The 17,143-nt window shown below is 38.9% G+C and overlaps 1 protein-coding gene across 1 annotated transcript; it reads right to left on the bottom strand.

The window, feature by feature from the left end:
* Window positions 1–7,484: 7,484 nt before the first annotated feature.
* RTCA (RNA 3'-terminal phosphate cyclase) lies at window positions 7,485–17,057 on the bottom strand. Its single transcript, XM_030032199.2, has 11 exons — window positions 16,789–17,057; window positions 16,564–16,664; window positions 15,390–15,533; window positions 13,790–13,913; window positions 13,221–13,279; window positions 12,560–12,701; window positions 10,658–10,782; window positions 10,466–10,524; window positions 9,742–9,836; window positions 8,470–8,574; window positions 7,485–8,119 (listed from the first exon to the last, which is right to left on the bottom strand). Exons 1-11 carry the CDS (start codon window positions 16,831–16,833, stop codon window positions 8,021–8,023), a joined length of 1,098 nt encoding a protein of 365 aa, XP_029888059.1. The 5' UTR covers window positions 16,834–17,057; the 3' UTR covers window positions 7,485–8,020.
* Window positions 17,058–17,143: the final 86 nt, after the last annotated feature.

Raw genomic sequence — 17,143 nt, forward strand, 5'->3', positions numbered from 1 at the left:
TTTGCTCCAGCAGTCCATCAAGTTTGAAAATTCTGTTCCAGTTGTAATTAATAAGGTGAAGGAAATCAGCACGTTTGAATGTTTTCATCAATTAGCTGCATAGGTCTTTTCTTAGCCCTCCGGCAAAAGCAGTAGCTTAGACTGATTTTTTTTTTTTTTTTAATTGTTCCTTTTTTAGCACTGAAAAATAGAGAAAGAAAAAATACAGAATTAAGAGTTATTTTCGAAGGCTTTTGAGACCAGACACTGTTATGTTTTGGAAAGGAAAGAGGAAAAAAAACTTAGTGGTACTATTAAGAATGTTTCAGCTGAGAAGTCAATTGTGTGTAGCAAAATCACTGGTAAAGTTGAGGAGCTGAAGTTTAAAGTCCAGAGCTATGATGTGGGGGGGGTAATAAAAAGATGAAAGGTTTGAATGGATAGAAGAACCAATATTTGCTGGGCTTTATGGAATGTAATTAATTTTTAAGTCCTATTTTGAGTTCATACAATTTAGCTTAACTCGCAGAGCCTTCCTGTACATTTCTACATCTGATAATTTGATTACGAAAATGAACTCTCCCACACAGAAGAGAATGCTAGCAATCTTGTTCTGATAAGAGATATTTATACAGCACCACCAAACCACTCAAACACAAGGAGGCCATGTGCTTATTCTCATTTCTCATGATGAGCCCACTGTAGCTATCTAAGATTTGTCAGCATGTATTGATATTCCCTGTTCAGTTGGGGCCAGTGCTTTCCAGTGCTACTTCAGAGTAACTTCTTTCACTTACTTGGATATTCTATGAATTTAATTGCTACAAATTGAGAATATTTCTTTACACTCATATCTCAAAATGGTACTGATAGAGGACCTAACTTTTAACCTATCCTTCATCAGGGAGAAAGGAAAAATCTAAGGAATCTTGGGAAAGGGGGCTGGGGAAGAGAGGACTAACTTTTGTAAAAAGTAATATAATTGGTAAATTTGCACAGCTGAAAGATAAGTGAGTGAGCGTAATTCATTTGCTGTGGAGTACTCGCTAGCAAGCCATTACAGCAAAGTATAATTCAAAATCAGAGTAGTCTGTGGCTAAGTTTGGGGGGGGGGGGTGATGGTAGAATAAAAGTGATGGAAATGCTGTTTCGACTTAACTGCTTACTCTCCCCTCCTTTCTTTGGCAAATGCGGTAATCTGGTAATCTTTTTCATTTATGCATATAGCCCAAATTCCATCTTCAGTTACACAAATGTAAACTCTCTTAGTCATGGTTTCATCATATTATAAGCAAAGGTTTGCTGTTGTATTATAATAACAAAGTCTTGACCACTGTTTCTAAAACACAGTATACTAGAATTTGTCTTAGTCTGTGCAGCCTTTTTGTATAAGACCCCATTCTGATAAAAAGCAAATGCTTTATTAGTCACCTTTTTTTTTTTATGGAATGTAATACCAGTATAGGAAAGAATAGGAAAAAAGTCTGGGATTAAAGCAAGCCTGACTTTGTTCAGATGCTACAAGCATTAATGGCTGAGAAAACATACAATCTACTAGCACATTCCTGGATTACAAGAGCTGCATAAACTTCAGGTCAGCTGGAGTTGTATAAACTAGAACAATGCAGTGCATGTAAAATTCTCTGTTTATAGAGAGGTTTCCATGTGGCAAAATCATTAAACCCATTCACAAATTGTCTTTTTACGCAGGAATCATTCACCTGGTAATAGAAGTCTTAAGTGGCTAGACAAATACATTTGGAAGGAGAGAAAGAGAAATAATTCTAGATGTTTTCTGAGCTAATAAGATTTGTTCTTATTATGGATCTTTGAAAACTTGCATGGTGTGGCAGAAAATTTGTCTAAAATTTCATCCTAAAATACTTTTATGTGAAGAAAAAGATTCAGTTATTATTTGAAAGTGGGATTTTCAAATCAGAATTCCTTGTTCTAGTAGATATCCTATCATTACAGGATTCCAAATGCTTTGGATTTGGAAAGCATTGGGCAGAAAGCCTCCTGGGCAGAGGAGAGACTGTGAAACACCTAAGAGGCAGCTGGGTAGTGCAAAAACTCAAAACCACACAGCTGGTAGTGTGAGCTTCTCCATATGAGTACTCTGTAAGAGCTTTTAGCTTTTAAGTGGACTTATCAGTAGGTTTCCTAAGCCTTGCACTTTGGTCTTCAATGTACGAGTAAATCTGGGATTAAAGGAAAAATTCTGGTTCTGCCAAAGTTTACACAGGACTGTGTTCCCACTTATTTTACCTCAGTCTTTGCAGACTTTTCTGCAGTCAATTATTAGGGAAGAACTTTCCAGTTGGCGTACCTTACTTGATTTTTAGATACTGATATTACTTCCTATTCTCTCTAATCACCAACAGATTGAATCTCTGTGTTTGCATTCACTTGTTTTTAATTCAAGAAGATGTAGCTCTAATTCTAAAGAAAACTTCTCCATTTGTTTCCATTGTAAAGACTTTTATTTGGCCTTTTTTCCCCTATATGCACCTTTATTTGGTATAGTGTTTTATTTAACCTATGTCTCATTTTAACAATGTCAGTTATAAATAACCTGTGCTGGAATATTTTAGAGAATTCTTCTGCATTATGTTTGGATGATCATTAGTTGCCAGATAGGGCATTCAGGATCATAGGATAATTGAGGTGGGAAGAGACAGCAGCAGGGCTCTGGTCCAAACTCCTGCTCAGTGCAGGGTCAGCCATGAGCTCAGGCTAGGTTGGCCAGGGCTTTGCCCAGCCTGAGCATCCCTCGTTTCAGCTTACCGCCGCTGCCTCCTGCCCTCCCACCACACACCACCAGCGTGAAGGGCCTGGCTCCGTCTCCTCCATAAGCTCCTCGCAGGCACTGGCAGGTTGCTGGTAGGTGCCCTCAAAAGCCGTCCCCTCCCCAGGCTGAGCAAGCCCCTTCCCTCAGCCTCTCCTCACAGGGATCCTGCCCCAGACCACCTTGACCATCGGTGTTTTTCTCGTATGGAGGGGCCCCAAACTGGATGCAGTATTCTCAACATGGACTAGAAAATAGTAAACGTTTCACTGATATTTTAGTGACCAGAATGAGATGCGTAGGCTCAGAAGAGGAACAGTTACCAGCTGAAGTAGATTTAAGGGCATGAGAGGAGGAAATGTTCAAAGGTACTCTTTTTGAGAGTAGCAGAGTTCAGTCAGAACCAGAGTGCAGTATTTCCTGGGGAACTTTTTGTAACTGGCTGCATGTAATGCCCTTATTATTTGTCTTGATACTTCAGTCCCCACATACCTCAGTGCAGTGCCTTTCTCTGGTCATCGCATTTATCCAAACACAATTCTCTCTCATGGAAGTACACTAGGGACACACGGTTTGAGAGATTTAATCCCATTTCCTTGGTATATAGAACTTGTGAGTCATTGCCACTACTTGTTTGAGCAGTATTAAATGTAAGCATCTTAGTTGTATCTATACACCCACACTGAAGTTTTTATATAAGATTCAAATGTGCCTGATTAACATAAGAAAACCCTGTGCATATTTGTAGAGCAGGTGCAAGCAATGTCTCATCTCTTCCTGAACAAAAGGTTAATACATTCCCAGAAGTGACTTAATCCAACCTTACTGCTAAAAATGATACGATTGTAAATGCATATAAATGAAAGGTAAAAAGCTTCAAGTAATGCACTGTAATTATTAGTTAATATTCAAAAAGGGCAGGAAGTTTAAAAAAAGAAAAGTTACACCACTAACTACCAACAACTAATTTGCACACACTGCATTAATTTTAAGAATTAATTATGCTGTAAAATTCAAGCATAAGTGCATACAGCACGTGAAATGTAGGAGTGTGATGTAACAATATCTGCAGCTCATGTTTTCACCTGTAAATTTAAAATCTAAGTGAATTGAAAGTGAATGTAAACCTGGAGGATTTAAGTTTTATGATGCGGAAGCCTGTTGAAAAGGGAAAATAGCAACTCAGTAGAATATGAATGATACTAGTAGTCCCAAATTCATTTTATGAATTTTATTACCTCAGTTAAAATTTGTTCAAGTATATATGTAATGAATAGTAATTAATTATTGTATATAGAAAAAGAACAGGAATTATGATAAACATTTCCTGGCAAGAGGTCACCATGAGGTGACAGGGTATGAATCGAGCCTGAGTAATAAATTCTGTGTGTGTACGTGTGTAGCAGGGAGTAAAAATTGTTTTGGGAATTTAATCCTATTGAAGAATAAAACCTCTTGTGGATGTCTCCCATCTAGAGATTTTCTAACCCCTGAGGAGAAAAAGGTTGCATGTAAAGTCTGATCAAATCAGCTTCCTGAAGGAACCAGGTTCCTTCAACCCAGGAAGCACTGCAGGGATGGCACAAGGGGACAGCCATCACAATGACAAAGGCGAGCAAGGAAGGGCCAGCTCACCAGCCTCCTCATCCATCTGGTGGTGGCCCCCGTGGTCATGTCACAAGGAGAGGGGGCTGGACACTTGAACAGGCCTGGAAGGAAGCTACCAAGGACTGCCAACTATTAATGACCAGCTGCTCTTTTTAGCAGGCTTATGAAGAGCGGGGATGTGCAGTAATGTCAGTATTGCTGAGCTGCTGTTTATTGTACATTTGGTAAGAGGAGGTTTTTTTCTGGTAATCTGGGTTTTGTTAATCTTTGTTAAATATGTTGGCTGATCACTTATATGCTTTTGTATGTCAGTTTGGAAGACAGGAATTGCATTTCAATTTTTCAATGGGATTTTTTTTGTTCAACTGAATTTTGTTTGGTTTTATATTTTTTTATTTTCATTAGAAACAAAACCTGCACATTTTAAAATTCTTTCCAAAAGAAATTTTTAGTTAGATAGACCTGATTTCAGGAAGTGTTGGACAGAGCTAGAAATTCTAACATGCGATTAGTTTTCTCAAGGTTTCACTAGCTCTTCTTTTTTGCTGCAATTGTTCCAAGACAGTCTTGGGCATTTGTGAATGTGGGGAAAATTTTTGTAGCACTGCAGACCACATCTCAGGTGTGCAAACCGGCATAGTTTTTCAGAAGCAGAGAAAAGCTATGAAAAGGTACTCTAGCCAGCCTTTGAGACCAGATACAAAATCATGCTCAAGCTTATCCTACTTTTCATACATAATGCAGCATGTATATGTGCACAAATATATAAAGGTCTGCCTAAATTTAAAAGATTTAATTTAGCTGTGCTTTTATTCATAAGGTTTTCTTAACATGACAGGAGCTACTTATGCTGTTTTATTTAGTTTTTAAACCATCTAGGCAATTAACATCTGTGTATGCTTATAGTCCACAAATAATCTATTAGGCAAGAAAGTAGGTCATTCTTATTTGATTGCTAAAGTGACGCAGTGATTACAGGGCAAGCAGGCCAAGTGTGTAAGGCACTCACTAGAGATTTTAAAACCTAAAGGGAAGGTGTTAGTTCTGGATTGTAAGTTATAAAGATGTACACAATATGTTGGCTTACTTTGAATAACAGTACAAAGAATGTCAATTTTGTTATTTCTCAAGGAGCATAATTTCTACAAATGTTGGAACTGTATAATAAAAAATAAATTTAATTGCCTGTACTCTGTGAAATTTGCTTGACTGGATAATGGTAAAAAGCTATTAAATTACAGAGAATCCAACAACTGGTCTTTGAAGGTAACAAAAAGGAATGCTTTAACTACGTAGGTTACAAACTGTATTCAATATGCTTTTCTGTATTAATTTTCAGCAAGGATATATAACTATTTGTAATAAGTTTTTTTGTTTTATCATCTTAGTTCTAGGGCTTACAGAAGCTTCCTTGTCCTCAGCTGCCAGAGCAGCCCGAGTATTTCCAACATACAGAAATCTTCTGAGTAAGGTAGAACTGATTATATCATTTTCTTCTGCCATGTTTTTTTCTGAAGAAGTAGTGAAGAACTGGTATATTGCTAAGCTCACCTTCCCAATACATTTCCTGTAGCAAGAAGTAACTTCCATTTAAGAAGCAGTGCCTCAGCTTAAGAAACAAACAAACAAAAAAACCCACAAAAACAACAAACAAAAAGCCTAACCCTTTTGCCTGCTCACATTAAATATCAGTTCTGGGAGTGGCTAAGCTCTGTTAACAAGTTGTCCAGAAAAATTGTAGAACCTCATCTTTGAATTTTTTTCAAAACCTGACTAGATAAGGCTCTAAACAATCCGATATAACTTCTAAGTTAGTGGTCCTTTGATCAGGAAGTTGAATTAAATTACACCCAGCCATCCCTTCAGGAGGAATTTCTCCATTAGAAGTTAAATTAGTCATATTAATTTTTTGAATTGTGGAAACAGGTAAAAATCCAATCAAATGTGACTTAGAAGAGCTTGTTTTCTTAAGCACACACAACAACTCTTTAGGTGATTTCTTTCAAGTTTTTTTGAAAAAATACATTCAGAGTTCTTCCAAAAGGAAACATTGAAAATATTAGCAGCACAGACCAGGAATTCAGAGAGGTGCTCTTCAACGGCAGTTGAGTGTGTTACAAACATACTTCAGTGGGTATCTACTGCCCCCTTCAGACCATTCCAAGTATTAGAGAAAAAGCATTACTATTTAGCATCCCATTCTTTTGCACTAGTTTTCGGGTGGGGAGAGGGGAAGAACCCCAAGAAGCAAGATGTTGTTAAGTAGATAGTTGGTGAACGTTTCTGTATATCAGCAAAGGATTTTTCTTCTGTTAGAAATGCACAGTAATGCAATTATCTTATTAAGACAAGTGGTACTTCAAGTTACATCTTTAGCTGTTAGGTTCAGTAGCCACAATTGAGGAGAAAAAGATCTTAGAGCAAAGGCTGCAGACTGGGCTGTGGAAAAACCTGGAAATCAATTCAAGCTTCCAGGGTGCATTTACATAGTTTTGGTTAAGTGATTCCAACTCTGATTCAGTTCTTCATATGCAAAACAAATTACGCCCTATCTCTCCTTTTATCTTCCTTTAACTTCAGAAAAAGCTTTTGTAGCATGATCAAGGCCAGATTGGCAGAAGGTCTTCCTTACTTAATCCACAGATGGGGGATAACACAACTGCATTTTATATGCCTAAAGACACCTGTGTGTATATGCAGTGCTCAGTGTACATACATGTATGTATCTGTGTCTGTATATGCATGTTCAACAGCTCCCAAATCTCACCTGAAATTAAGTGCTTCCTTTAAAAAGAGCAAACAACAACAGCTTTGCAAAAATGTAGACCCAGTTACTATGCTAACAAGGACAACTGTACATAGAAAATCCAATCATATCATAAAGTTAATACTTTGTGTTTGGGACATAATGTGGTACATTGTTGTAGCTTGCCTGAGACTTTTTTTTTAAATAGATGAAAAGAGAAGATTTAAAAGGAGATTATTCTATGCATTAAGTGTTCTTTCTGTAGGGAGAGAAAGAAATTACACTTCTGAAAAGTTACTTTGTATCCATCTCCCACTAACACAACCTGCTGAGATAACAGCAAATATAAATACCAGGCTTTCATTATGATGATATTGCTTTATTATTTCCTCACACACAATTTAAGCAAAATGGTTAAGGAAGAACAGTGATACAGATTTGATGGTGCACTTCATTCCATATACCTCTCAACATAAAGGTTCCCAAAGAATAAAACTTACATTTTTTTACAGGGGAAAGAATGTATCAGTATTTTTTCAAAACTGAAACAGTTATTTTCTACTTTGGTGAATCTGAATTTTCAAAGCTTCTAATTGAAGCTCTCAAATACATACAATGTATTCTATTTGCTGTCCTGTCTGTACTCATTTTGCTGCTAATAGTAACAAAAAAAAAAAAAAAAAGAAAAAGAAAGTTTCCATTTTTCACACCACGGATTCTCAGCATCCCAAGGAAAAACTCCACATCATCCTTAAAGTTAAATCACTTGGATGTGACAGAAGGCTCCTCCTGTTCACATGCATATTATACACCCATTGAAATGTAGTGCAATACATCACTGAGGTATGTTGAGTGTTGCTTTTTTCAGCTTGCTGCTTTTTTCTTTTTTTTTTTAACCCCTATAAGTTTGGGTTTATCATCCCCATTCCTTGGCACTCAATGATGTAGGTATCTTTACTGGGATCTTCCTCTTCTGATTTTGTCACAGTAAATTTGGCCTAAAACAGGATTAGAAATATATCACTAATTAAGTTATAACATACATAAGTTTAAATATTCAATATCTGATGCCCAATAATTGTATTGCCATGTGTTTATGTATGTTACAGCTTTGACTGATTTCATTAAAAAACATTTAAATAACGGTGGTAAAAGTATCTAACCATTCTAAAGGCATTTAACTCTAACGTATGTTCACTTTCTACAGGTAAACTCCCATATAAATATTGTAGCAATTATTTTATCAATGCTTGTCCTCCATGATCAAGTTCAGTTCACAATGCCTGCTGAACTGTACATTTCCTAGATGACAACCAATAGGTAAAACTTCCTGAACTTTTGGACTCACCTTTGTTAGCTGCTCTGCAAAGTGTATAGCCGTTTGAGTATGAAGTGTAATTGGTCCACTTTTCACTCTAGACACCCCCTTTGCTAGCGCCATGAAAATGATTAGCTGAAAGGGAAAGGTAATTATTAAGTAACTCTTCAGATCCTAGGAACTTAGTGATTAAAAAAAAAGAAGGAAAAACATGCAAAATGACTGTAGGTGTAAAAATGTGGTCTGCTGTGTTTCATAAAAGTCCATGGTGCTGAGTGTTAAGAGTGATCCAAGGCTCAAGAAGCTTGGAAATTACTACTGTAATGCCTATTACCGTAGGGCTGCTACTGTGCTACAGTGGAGTTTGCCACTGAATTCCTATTACTACATTTAACTTTGCTCTCCCCCACCCTCCTGCCCTGAAATTCCCCAAAGTCATGTCAGACTCCAGATTGGCAGATTACTTTTATGGAGAGAAAAATTCAGGAACAGGCTTTTTAATTCTAACTCTTTCTGATCACATATTCACCAGACAGATATCTAAAAAAATCTGGTTTGATTTACAAACATCACCATGACAAGTACTCTGTAAAGCGTGATATAACTCCGAGCAGTTCCTATACACACTGAATCTATCTGTAGCATGTTTCCACCAATTGTACTGTGCATGCTTTAGAGAAAGTAGGATGAGTTCAAGACCTGAATACTTCCTATTATACTACATAATAATGTGTGGCCAGGTGTTTAGAGCTAAAAGGTAATGTCATTCTATCTAGAACAGCCCAAGATTCTTATCAGGCTGCGTTACTGAAAATAAGATAGTTGAGGGTCTTCATTCTCAAATGAAATTAGGTGAGCAAGACAAACAGGAGCACCTCCTAGATTCTCTGTTCTCTGATAGCTTCACTTAGTATCATTCTTAATATGTAACCAGGGAGCTATTTTTACTCCACTACACAGAGTGCCAAATAGAAGCAAATTCCTACCTCTTTCTTCCATACCTACTAAGATTTACAGGAAGGGAAAATTTAAGGGTGTTGGTACAAAGCCAGGAGCAACTGTGGTTCCTAGAACTGTATGCAATTTGCTAATCCTAGTGATATTGTGACCACACCCAGAAACCTCCTAAGACTTCTAATTATCAAATAATTACGTAATGCCATGCCTACCTGGGGAGATACAGTCTAACTTTGAAATCTACATCTCATTCTTTCCCTGTTCAGATTTATATTCTTTACAAGTAATACATACATGCATGTTCTTGCTAATTCAACTTCATGTAAACACATACAGAAGCCTTACTTGGTCCTGCATAGAATCATCCACAGTTCCACCATGTTTAAGATTCCTAAGCAGTATCTCAGCTGCTTCAATGCCAACCTTGTCAGAATTCTTTCCTAACAGAGAAATCCGGAAGATTAGGATGCTGCCAATTATTATTTAACATTTTAAAAATACAGAAGGGAAAAAAAAAAAAATCAAATTATCAACTTTTTAAACCTTACTTCCATGCTCTTGCCTCAAATGCCTGCTTAAAAAAACCCTCCCATCTTATGATGACATATAGTTCATACTTCCTAAGCAGTGGAAAGAAGTAGCCCCATTTAGTCAGAGAAACATTTTATTCAAACCATTTAAAACCAAAATAATTTCTATTCCTTTTAATCTAGATACACATCTAGATTCACTGTTGAACAAAAACTTCACAGGTAAACCACAAAGACTGTATGTTCTAGAAGTCCAGAAGTATTTTCAGCTCAGTGATCCTTAACAAACCATTCTGATAAAAATTGAGTTTAATAATTTTGTCATTTTTGTCACTATGCAGAAGCAGCTTAGTACAAAGTGTAAGATTCCACTTACTATGTTTAAAATCTGCTCATTTCTACTGTCCTTTATTACTAAACAACATCCATTTAAAAATGCAACACTGAAAGTATCAGATCTTTGAATATACTTCAGATTCCTATTTGTTAATAGTACAGTAAGTTAAATCTGAAAGAAGTATACTTCATGGAACTCTTACCTCTCTTGCCAAGTGATGACCCAGCTAACAAACAACCTGTTGAAGTCTCTGCAACAACACTAAGCAGAAAAAAACAGAACCAATATTAAGAACAAAATCACATTACAGTTTATTTATCAGATATGTAATCAAGATCTAGCTAATCAACGAGCAAGGTTACAGGTATCAGTAGAAAGATTGGGCTCATCTTACATTATTCCACTTCCAGTCCCAAAGGCTTGATCATCAGGTTCTCGAACTGGCTGAATGTTAATGTAAAGATCTCTGATTTCTTTTCTGATGCATCTCACTGCTGCTGCTGACATGTCTTTTGCCAGCTAACAAGATAAGAGGTAAAAACATTAATTAAATTATGTAACTATAGTAATACTTTTTCCTCATAAGTCTAATTATTACAGTTAATCCCTGAATAAAGGGGCTACTTTATTAACTAGAAAAACAAAGGATTGTTATAAAACCCCTACAAGCAAGCACTGAACATCATCTCTTCTGAGAATTTTCCCACAAAATTAAGGTAACATGAAATGCTGAACAAATTACAATTATAGTGATGTAAGTAGAAGCTTCAATATCAATAGAAATTCAAGAACTTTTCTCCATTCATAGGGAGAATGATTTGATTTAGTCTTGATTATCTCAAGTCATTAGATTATAAAAAACAAAACAAAACAAAACAAAACAAAAAAAACCCAAAACACCACCCCACAATTATTATATACAGGATATACTCTATAAGGTGTAATATATAAAATAACAATTTTAAATCACAGGCAGGTGGGGGCAGATGAAGCTTATCCCATCCTTGTGATCCAATCATAGCCAATATTCATAGGTTTGGAGATTTTAAGACCAAAACCAGCAGTCCACAGCTCTTCAAAAAGTAACTCAGTTTCTCCTCTTCCTTTCCCTAATTTCTAGCCTGTGTGTGAGAAGGAGCCTTAAGGAGATCCCACCACTCACTCTCTGTAAACACAGACAGGATAGGAGTAATAGAAAGAACGGAGGTACAAAGGAGCAAATTTCTCTCTGTTTTCTCTTCAGCTAAACCTAACCTTAACTTGTTCTAATACCCTTAGCAATGGTTGAAAAATTTTATGTAGTCTGACCTCTGCCTACTACAGTGCACCATAGTTTACCCATAAATCTATGAATGACAGCCATGATTTCAGATTTAAAATAATCCGTGTAAATATGAACGATACATAAATCAGATATGATACCTGTCGTGGTTTAACCCCAGCCAGCAACTAAGCACCATGCAGCCGCTCACTCACTCCCCCCCCACCCAGTGGGATGGGGGAGAAAATGGGGAAAAGAAGTAAAACTCATGGGTTGAGATAAGAACGGTTTAATAGAACAGAAAAGAAGAAACCAATAATGATAATGATAACACTAATAAAATGACAACAGTAATAATAAGAGGATTGGAATGTACAAATGATGCGCAGTGCAATTGCTCACCACCCACCAACCGACACCCAGCTAGTCCCCCAGCAGCGATCCCCCCCCCCCACTCCCCCCAGTTCCTATACTATATGGGACGTCCCATGGTATGGAATACCCCGTTGGCCACTTTGGGTCAGCTGCCCTGGCTGTGTCCTGTGCCAACTTCTTCTGCCCCTCCAGCTTTCTCGCTGGCTGGGGATGAGAAGCTGAAACATCCTTGACTTTAGTCTAAACACTACTTAGCAACAACTGAAAACATCAGTGTTATCAACATTCTTTGGGTACTGAACTCAAAACATAGCACTGTACCAGCTACTAGGAAGCCAATTAACTCTATCCCAGCTGAAACCAGGACATACCCCTCAATATATGCTAAAGACTTTTGAACAGTCATATGAAGGATATCAAGGATTCCATTTTCATTTCCTGTTTTAGCTGCTACCATATTGCTATGCAATAAATGCATTTTAGAAATGTCCAAGATTTTATTCTACAGCCTGAATAATTGAAACCATTTAATAACGCTACTTAGTTCGTATGTGAAAGACTGCAGAATACAGGAACAATAGAGGCATGTTAAGCAGATTACATGCAATTTTATATAGATATATGAAGTCAGATACTACCAGAGATATTATCGACGCTTACTTTTATAGGCAGTGCTCCGGCAACAAATGCTCTTCCATATATCTTTGTCACTGTGCCACGTTCTGTTAAGTTTATTGGGCTTAACTCTTTGACTGGTGACATCTGGACTACAACTTCACCACCTCCCTGAGGATAGTAGCCCCTATTTAGAAACAGTAATCAGATATAATTAAATGCAAAGATCACAAGGAAACCAAGAAAAGAGCCAGAAGGCTCTTCATATATTTCATTATACATTTTTATGTTCTCTGTTACTGTAGATGAATTTTCTTGATGTGTGCCTTAGATATCTTTATAATAGAATTACATTCTCTAACAGTATTACCTCATAACATACACCTTATTAACAACCTAACACCAACATAACTGACACCTAGGAAAAAGCTCAGTAATGTACTGCCTGTTCAGCATGCACTTCCCTCAGGGGTGGCCCATAGGAAACATTAAACAGCAGCTGAAGACTCGGCAATGAAAAAAAAGACAGAAAAGAACCATATCACATTCATCATATGGTGACAGTACATACAGGGGCAGCTAATGCAGATTAGTTCATGTATTATAAATTCATCCCTCAGCTTGATTGAGGGCACCTTGTATGTGTGCCTCTGCTCACACACTGGTTCAGTATGGCCTGCCTCTGCCACATGTCTCCATAACTCACCTCTTTTTTATGTCACAATTAAATGTGAAATTGAACTTTTCAACTATTGGCTTGAAAACCTGAAAAACAAACATATATAAGACACAGAGTAAATCTATTTTGCATCTCTAATTTCCCACTATTTTATGCAGTCTTCCAAAAAAAAAAAAAAAAGTTCAACACAGAAATTTCAGTTACATTATATATATATCTAAAAAAAAGATAGCCAGTCTCATCTATACAGCTTATTTGACATTCCCCATACTTCATTCTGAATGACACTTTGTGTAAAAGGATTTTCTTATGGAAAGAGGAAGAGAAATTCTTCAAAATTCACAGCACTTATAGAATAAAGAATATATTTTAAGTGAAATTTTCTTTAGTAATTAAAAGCAAACAGACTAGCTGCTGTTTCAGGCAATTCCATGAAACACTGGTTGCTCTCTACATACAGCGCACTAATAGTGTTATATTCCCATGCCTAATTCCATAATTACAAATAAACTTGCAGTAAGAGCAACAGAAGTACAGTAGTTACATTGCATATATATGCATGAAAGATGCACCAAGCCAAAGGAATTTTTCCCTACCATGACTGTGTAGTCTATCTGAGGAGCCATCTCAGCATTAGTCCCACCTTTTAAATGAAGTTCTGATGGGGAAGCAGCAAACAGCACACAGGGCATTGCTACCTGCATCAGTAGACACACACTCCTAAAAGCAATTATAAGATACTCAAATGTCATGCAGTCATAATCCATAGAATTCCATAGAATCATTACATATCAAAGGCAAATGACTTTCTAGAGCATTTACATATTTGATCTTGAACATTATCTATAAAGTAAGCCTATTAGTCTTAAAAAATACTAATTTAAAACTTCATGTCCTTAGCAAGCCTAAATATGAAGGTTTTTGTTTCACAATAATTGCATCTTTATTATTCCTGTTTGAAATAAAATTAATGTAGCTTAGTATAGTGATGGGCCTGTGAAAACTGTAGGTTTAGCTAGCAGATGGTAAAAGCAGAAAAGGCTTAGGCAGCAATTTTAACATTTCAATACTTATTTAATAATAAAATATTTAGAAAATTACAAAATTGCTTAGAAGCTGGTCAGCATCCTGTACAAGAAAATTCAGGGGCACAGAAAATATGCTTTTAGATACAAGATTCCCCTATCATTGAATCTCTCCACATTTCATAGGTAATAAAAAACTTTCAAAATAAATTTTCCAAAAGTTTGTTCAGCAAAACAAAACAGTTATCTCATAGGGGTTTCAAACATCATTTTGAATTTTGAAAACGGTAATCACCACTGAACTGAAGAAAACATGGGTTTATTTTCTTAAATAACTTCCAAACGTTTGTGAATCATACTGTTTCTCTTTTTTTCTGGCTTGTGCTTTATTACTAATTCTGCTGCATTGTTGCTTACTCAAACCTTTCTGTGTTAAGTAAAAGGCATCAGCTTTGTTGTTTATACTATTGCAGCTCAGAAAAATATTTCTCTCAACTTAAAGGAAACCTTAACTTATGCCTAACGTAGCTTATGCTTCCAAACAACTGTTCGCACCAGCCTTCCATAGCTAAACCCATTTACTTGATTTTGCAACAGATTCCAAGAACAAATGACCCAACACAGAAATAGAGGATACAAGAAACACAAGCACAAAGAACTGCAGACAGAATATGTTCCCAGTTCCAAGGCTAGTATCCCATATTGTACCATTATGTGAGTAAGTAAAATCTCAAAGTTTACTTTATTATATGATGAGGATAATTCAGATCTCACAGATTTGAGATACTTATGTATTTTGATGCATTTGTCCTGACATGCAACGTACTAATGTGAGAAAATAACGGATAAAGTTTTAAATACATGGGCAGCTGTTTTCTGCTTAACATTAATCAAGTGTTCAACTTATATATCAATTATAGTTTAAAAACTATTACACTTGCATATACTTTATTCATACACATCCTGCCTACACTAAAGGTTCTTTAGTCACATATATCTGGCTCAGGCAGCACAGATTTTGGGTCATTACCCATGTATTAATGTTCTTTTTTTCCCTGCTCTTTTGTGACAATTTTAAAGTTACCAAACCATCTTCTGTCATAATTTTAAAGTTACCAAAAGCAGTTAAGAGCAGTTACCAGTCAGTCATTATCTGTGTACAAAGACATACCCTGCTGTTTTTGTATCTGCTATGTGGGTTCCACCTTTGATCTTCCCAGGAGTGAAGGTTATTTCTGTTGAGCCAATCTCTCCACCTTCCAGCTTCCCCTCACATAGATCTCGAATGATCTCCAATCCAGACAGATGCTGAGGCCTTGGAGTGACAATACAAAATTAAAGATACGTGCAAGTAGACTACATACTCATGTTACATTAAAAGAACTACTAAACACCAACTAATAAATACTGCAATTGCAAATTTCAGATCAAACAAGGATCGGAAATTCGATCTGGTTCCTACAGTACTTCTCCTGAGTTCACAGCAGCTAAAGGAGCAGCATTCAGGCCATTTTGGAATTTGCAGGATTCTGGTGTGTTTTCCATTAGAATGGGTCCAGACAGACAGATGAGACACAGGAGCAGTCGCTTGCTCTAATGTGATAAATGCTTGAACAAAAACGCAATGGGATAACGATAGCAATACTGAACTGGAGCCAAGCCAGTAACTGGTTGCCAGAGCCACAAGAGAGCTAACAGTTTTGCTATGTATCTGTCTTGCTGTGCTTGTGTTTCCATTTGCTTCAGTAATTTAAATCGGAAAGAAATTAACTGTTCCTAACGCTGTATGCGCGGTGAACCATGTTTTGCTGAGGCATTACACGACCTTAACTGTACTTTGTATTTCATACCGTGCAGTCTGCTTAGCACCTTTGAAAATATTTTCGAGACGCTCTGTGAGGCTGGGGTGCCTGACAGGTGGCGACAGGGGCGGCGCCCTCACCTGCCCTGGCAGCCGGCCAGGGCCAGGGGCGGGAACTGCCCTGAGGGGAGCGGGTGAAGGGCTCTGAATCCTCTCACCGGGAGACTGCGGGGCGCCCGGTTCGTACCCCAGCGCGTACCCTCCGCGCTCAGTCCTTCCACGTAGCTGAGCCACGGGCGGGGTTTGCTGATAAAAAGGCCCTCTTAAAGCAATGGAAATACACGGGCTTCGTTCTTGCAAGTATTTCAGACAAAAGCAAGCCGAGGCGTTCGCACGGCTACGCCCCCGGCCCGGGAGGGCCTCACACACGCCGTGACGTGACGCCGCCGAACGCGCCCGGGGACCACAGGGCCCAGGGACCACCGCGTCCCGGGACAGCCCCCCCCCGGGCGAGCCGACGTGAGGACGCGGGAAGGGCCGTTACCTGAGGCCGGGCTGGCTCCTCCCGGCGCGGATCCGGCGCACCCGCAGCGGCAGGCCCAGCAGGCAGCTCAGGGCCGTGGATACTCGCAAGATCTGCCCGCCCTGCACGGAGAAACGGCGCTCGTCAGGCGCTACGGCACCTCCCACCCAGCGGGCGGCTACCGGCCCGCCCGTCACCGCTGCCCGGGGCCAGGTAAGGCGAGGCCAGCCCGCCGCTGGTGCTCACCCCCTCCATGATCCCGCCGTCTATCTCCACCTTGTCCCCGTCCATGACTGGCGGCGAGCGGAGCTGTCTCTCGCAGAGGCCCCAGCCGCGCCGATGGGATCCCGGCGGGGCCTTGCAGACGGCGAACCCGCGGCGAAGCAGCCCCCCGGGGCGGCGAACGCTTGGCCGACGGAAGCGCGCCCAAGATGCGCTCCGGTGGCGGCGGCGCCCCAACCTGCCGGTGCCGGTGTCTGGGCCGAGCGGCGGCGCCAGAGCAGGCGCAGAGCGGAGCCACCTCCCCGCCCACCCGCCGCGGGTTGGCTGGGGCGGCTCCGCTGCGTGAGGAGCGGCCGCCGGGTCCCAGCGCCCGGGCAGC

This window comes from Aquila chrysaetos, chromosome 12, assembly GCF_900496995.4.
Source record: "Aquila chrysaetos chrysaetos chromosome 12, bAquChr1.4, whole genome shotgun sequence".
Classification (NCBI taxonomy): domain Eukaryota; kingdom Metazoa; phylum Chordata; class Aves; order Accipitriformes; family Accipitridae; genus Aquila; species Aquila chrysaetos.

Excerpts from the sequence above, each read along its gene's own strand:
- RTCA (XM_030032199.2), bottom strand. The coding sequence starts at position 16,833 with ATGGACGGGGACAAGGTGGAGATAGACGGCGGGATCATGGAGGGG. Across the intron at positions 15,534-16,563 it reads AGGAGCCAGCCCGGCCTCAG|GCCTCAGCATCTGTCTGGAT; the intron begins GTAACGGCCCTT and ends TGTCACTCCAAG. Across the intron at positions 8,120-8,469 it reads TTGCAGAGCAGCTAACAAAG|GCCAAATTTACTGTGACAAA; the intron begins GTGAGTCCAAAA and ends ATCCTGTTTTAG.